The 5742-nt window shown below is 31.6% G+C and overlaps 1 protein-coding gene across 1 annotated transcript; it reads right to left on the bottom strand.

Annotated features, from left to right (window-relative positions):
• Window positions 1-205: 205 nt before the first annotated feature.
• Window positions 206-5071, bottom strand: LOC128387777 (ras guanine nucleotide exchange factor P-like). The gene is made up of 2 exons (XM_053347040.1): window positions 3969-5071; window positions 206-2922 (listed from the first exon to the last, which is right to left on the bottom strand). The coding sequence occupies exons 1-2, from the start codon at window positions 4402-4404 to the stop codon at window positions 1853-1855; spliced, it is 1506 nt and encodes a 501-aa protein (XP_053203015.1). The 5' UTR covers window positions 4405-5071; the 3' UTR covers window positions 206-1852.
• Between the last annotated feature and the right edge of the window lie 671 nt (window positions 5072-5742).

Below are 5742 nucleotides of genomic sequence, written 5' to 3'. Positions count from 1 at the left end.
AGATTAACATTTGAACCAGAAAAAGTTATATTAAAGGTAACCAGTTTTGTCTAAATAAAGTTAATCAAATTGATTAACAATTAACTGAAAGTGAATCAAGTAAAAAGTTTGTTATTCAATTTAACTCCTTATCGGGCTTGATGAAGGTAATAAATGTTGATTGTTAATCAAATTGATTAACTGGATCAAGTGAAAGGTAAACAAGTTTTCAAGTGATTTAATTTCATTTAGTGTTATTATTATTTTGGTTTGTCTTTGTTTTTATACATCAATTTATATACACAAAAAAAGAGGTTACATTTGTACATTAATATAACTTTTCCTAGTTACTTCCTCCTTGTGATTTAATTTGCAAGGGTCAATTCTGATGGTGTGGGCGAGTGAGTGAGTGAGTGTGAGAGAGAGGGTGATGATGATGATGGTGGGATGAGTATGAGCAGAAAGAGTGAAAGATGAGGATGAAAAAAGAGTTTACTTGGTCTCGTTTTTTTTTGTTTAGTATTTTTACCAATAATGAAGATGAAATGATTTTTGTCTTTGAGGTTGACATTTTTTTCCTCATTGATGTTCCAGAGTTTCATCTTTTGTAATCATCATTTTCATCATGGACTGTGGGTGATGAGAGAGAGATGGTTAGCTGAATCAATGGAGATGAAATTGATAATACGGAGGGAAACAAATCTATGAAAAGGAGATTGGTGATGGAAATGTTATTATGCTTGTTTGGCTGCCTTGGTTTGTTGATTTCTTTCTTGCTACATTGTTATTATGACACAAATTGAGTGAGTTTTGGTTTCAGTTTGTTTGTTTTGCCTGAAAGTGAGAGAGAGAGATGAAAATGATGATAATCAAGATGATGAGGAAGATGATAAAACGGATAAAGAAGATAACTTGGAAACGGAAGTTGAAACAAGGGGTTGACTATTGTTTTAGTTGCGCTCTGAAAGAGGGAATCTGAGAATTTCTCATGAAACATGATTGAAGAAACAGATGATTGAACATAATGATGAACTAGAATTACAAATCAAAAAGGTAAGTACGTAAATTGAATTTTACCCTTGATCAACACCGAAGGATTTGAGTGGGTGAAGGTTGGATGAGGAGACACATTAACAAAGAAAGAATAAGGTAGATTCAGAATATTTCAACATTACATGATAAAAGGAAGAGGAAATGGGAAAAGGAGGAAATAGAAAAGGAAAGAGAGAAGAAAAAAAAAGTTAATCCATAAGTTGGAACAAATTTTTCACAGATAATCCATTTAATCCATTGGAAGTGGTCAGTTAATTGATTCCTTTCACTTTCCATACTGAATTTCATGATAATACTAATAACAAATAAATAATGAAAGATGGCCAACAAAAAAGATTGCAAAAACTTGGTAATGTGCAAGTGAGTGAGTGTATAAGTCGAGTGGCTTGTTGTTGTGTATACATAAATTTCAATGTAAAATGTACAAAAAGATTCGAAGAGATCAAAATTCATTGGCATTGGAAAATCATCATCTCCTCTTTTCCTCCATTTCTTTTGGTTTCAAACATCATCTCACTTTCTAAGTTGACTTAATCTCGTAGTGGATGAGAGAGTGTGTGTATGTGAGTGTCTGATGAGGAGTGGGAGGTGGTAAATATGAAAGCTTGGCACTAGTACGAGGTATTGATGTTATTAGATATTCTTAATGCTTTCATTTCTCGTACCGTTAAGGTAACTTAATCCAAATGTCATTAATCCAAGAAAGTGCGACAGGATTTGTTACTTTCCTGTTCTCGACTACAATCAAGCTGAAACTATATAAATCTTAATCTCGTTGATAATTACAAATGATTATCTCGCTAATTTGACTAAAAATTAATCAACGAAAAGGTCGACTTGAATTTTCAATGATACGAACCATTCGAGATTTTTTCTTGGTTGTCCCTGATTTCAATGTGTTCATATTATTATTATTATTATTATTCTCATTGTTGATAATGTTGTTAAGGTGATGGTGATGATGATTGTGATTATTTAAGGTGTTGTTATTACTAGTTTTTAAATTATCTACCAGAGGTGATGTTTTCCTATTATGGGATGGCAATGTCATGGAAGTTGTTGTTCCAGCCGATGTGGAGGAACTTGAAGAATAGCTTGATGAGGTATTCGCAGCTTCGATATAATATGAGCAAGGACGAATCCTTCGATCAGTTGTACCAATTCGTGGAGGTGGAACTGGCGGTGGTGGTGGTGAATCTGAATCAAAAGAACCATGATGAGAAGGACTTTGTGAAGAGGATAAAAATCTCGGTGAATCGGAGGGACATGATGACGGAGGTCCACCAGAAGATGATGGCAGTGAAGGTGTGTGTCTTGAAAGTGTTTGGTGAAGTAAAGTTTGGTGTAAAGTTGAATGTGAATTAATTAAGTGACGTTGAGGTGTTGACTGTAGTACTTGTGTTTGTTGTTGTTGCTGTTGTTGTTGTTGTTGTTGTGCTTTAGCCTGTGCTGATGCTTGAGATGCACCAGTTGAACTTAATGAGATGAATGAAAATTCTGATGCAGCTGATTTAAGATTAGATGAAGATTGTAACCTTGGTTGAGTGGCATAATGTAGGAATGATGATGATGTTGTTGAGGTTAAAGATGATTTAAAGGGACGAAAAAACTTCGAGTGGGTTGGTGTTGGATTGGGTGATGAGGTTGATGAAAGTATCTTCTGGGCGTAAAGTGATCGCTGTGTAAGTGAAGGTGATATGGATAAGGTGAAAGGACATGGTTTCAAATGGTAGGCTGGTGGACCGGTTGTATTGAAGTGCGAGGATGAACTGTTAATTACACCTTTACATTGTGGTGCAAGACGAGGGAAAGTTGGTGGATCTGGAAGAAGGTGAGATGATGAAGAGGAGGATGATATTGATGATAGACGACGTTCATATGCAGATAAAACTGAAAGAGAGAGAGAGAGAGAGAGAGAGAGAAAAAAGTCAATTATTATTATTTTTCTAATTACATGGTATCCAACTTGCGATGAGACATAACAATTAATATGAGACTGGAACTGTTTTGATTGTGAAAAACAAAATCATCATTTCAAAACCTACACACAATACATTTGATTCATACAATAATCAGTCATCATTATCGTCATCATCATGTTGAGATTGTCAATGGTAACAATATATTAATAAATTGTTGAGTGTTGATCAACATTCGAGATGAAAATGATTAAGAAATTGAAGGAAGTGAAAGTGAGAAATGAGTAATCACAGGAATTACTTTCAAATTGTCAATGATCAAAGTTTAAGAGATCATTGAGAAAAAGATTCAATTGATTAAAGTTCAATTCCAGATCATTATCAACATGATCATGGAAACAATTTAGTTGATTTTTTTTTTAAAACTTTAATGGTTGACAGTTTTTCTGTAGATATTAAATTGTGTCCAACCAGTAATTTCTTCCGGTAGTTTACAATTTAAAGATTTGTTCTGATTTGATTGATCAATTTGAATTGTTTACTATCAACATAATCAATAAAATTAGAGAAATCAAAATATACATTCAATGACACAGAACACCAATTATCTTAATTGTTATCAAAGAAAAGAAAATAGTTTGATGTTTAATTGCTTTCGGTATAATTTTCATTTAATAATCAACTTTTCTATTTAATCCTAGAGGATAATCTTCTTGGCAAACATGACCGTTAATTAAATATAATTACAAGCCAGTTAATCATTAAGATTAATCAGTGAGAAAGAAAATAAAAAAAGTAACAGATAACAGAAATTAGTTGATTAATTAATATTCTGAAAAAGGTTGTAAATTGAGTAGAAAAATTTTCTCAGGTATAAAATGACAAAGTGATTTACAGATCAAATTGTCATGTTGATTGTGAGTGTTTTCAATGATTATTAATTGTTGTTCACCATGAAGATGGAAGAATAGAAAATTGTTACACTAATTAGTGTAGAAAAATGATTAGTTAATTTACCTGAAATTCGGTTTAGACGTTTGGTATCAAGAACTGGTGTTGATTTACTGTTAATTAGTGAACTATTTGATGAGGTTCGCTTGAGGCAACTATTTTTGGCATCATTGATACAATTAAACCAATCAATGATTAATGAATTATCTCCATCCCATAAGATTATTGAATCAGCGTTAATATTAAGGGTATCATTGATCATGGTAACTGATTTAATCTCTGTGAGAGACAATTTAAATAGAAACAATCCCATCTCACAGATTTTACTTTTCTTTTTCTTAAAACAGGCAATGTAACTATTGGTAAGAATAAAATAACGTTGTTTCCATTTATGTTTAAAAATGTTCTTAAATCCTTTTCTGGAACCATTTTGTTGCCATAAGATTCCTTTTTTAACTATCCTAGAATTGACACCAATCTCATCATCCTTTGAGATGGACATGATGATGAAGACGATGATAGGGTAAAGATGATGGAGGTTCAGATGATTGTCAACAGAACATTAAGATTGTAGTGATCAAGGTGAACATAACCACTTTTTTTTGTTGGTTCTTGTTTGTGTCGATAAAAGGTCGATAATATTTATAGAGAGAGAGAGAAAAAGGTGAAGACCTTTGGTTGTGATTGTTGATGTATCTTCAATGTTATCCAATATATAGATTATTATGTAACAAGAGAAAAGAATAAGAAAAGAACAAGAAAGAGATCACAATTTTAGAATCAACAAAATGGAGGTTGGTTTGCTTTTTGTTGTTCGCCGTGTTTGGTGAATAGAAAATTTTGGTTAAAATGTTGGCAGAAAGATTATCACTTTGAATTGCATTTAGAATCACAATTAAAAAAAAAGAAAATGTGAACATGAAGGTAAATTGATTGTAACAATCAAATAAAAAGTAAGTGTTCAACTAAACCGAAATGAAAACAAGAACAAGAAAAAAAGGAAAATGAGAGTAGCCACTTAACGCATGCTCTTTTCTTTAATCAATCTTTTCTTCGTCCAAAAGTAACAGTTTTAATCGACTATTTTATCAATTTAATTAATTTAATAATCACTTTAATAATTAAAAAAGAACTGATTATTTAATGCTCGTTGAAATAACACCGACAATTTAATTCATCTTAATTTTTTGAAAAATTTTTCTCTCGCAACACTGAGCCTGATTATCGAAAGTAGCGCCATCTGTCGGTGGGGAAACTTTTCGTAAAAAGTCTTTACCGTTTGTGCTTCGTTTTGAATTCAACTATGTGGGTAATTAGATGCACAACAATGTGTTTGGAATATTGATCAGTTGTCTTTTCTCCGCTAGGAAAATCTTAATTATCGAAGTGGTTTAATTTAATTTATTAATAATTTAAGTTAATTGCTTTTTCGTTTCTGCTTTTAGTGTGTGTAGATGACAATGTTGCATCTAATTGAGATTAGGGTATTTGGTTTATGAAGATTTTTGATTAGAACTTTTGATTTGGTTTCATGTTTTTTACTTCGTTCATCATGAATCATGATTATTAGATTTTTCTTAATTGTTGGTTGATAATTGAAATTATTCGCTGATATGTAAAGTTTAGTTCTGTTTAGAGAATTTGTTTGAAGGTTGAGACTTTCATGTAGAACTTTTTTCTCACATTATTTTCCTTCTGAGATTTTCTTGTTGATTAGCATTCACTTAATCTAAAAAGTTAATAATAATCAACAATTCTTAGCAAAACTTGAATGTCACAAATAATTAATTATCACAAGTGAAGTTATTAATATAAAATTTATCAATTGCTCAGAGTCAAA

Source organism: Panonychus citri, unplaced genomic scaffold (assembly GCF_014898815.1).
Source record: "Panonychus citri isolate SS breed McGregor unplaced genomic scaffold, ASM1489881v1 Contig00093, whole genome shotgun sequence".
In the NCBI taxonomy this organism is placed as follows: Eukaryota; Metazoa; Arthropoda; class Arachnida; order Trombidiformes; family Tetranychidae; genus Panonychus; species Panonychus citri.
This window is presented reverse-complemented; position numbering and strand designations above follow the sequence as displayed.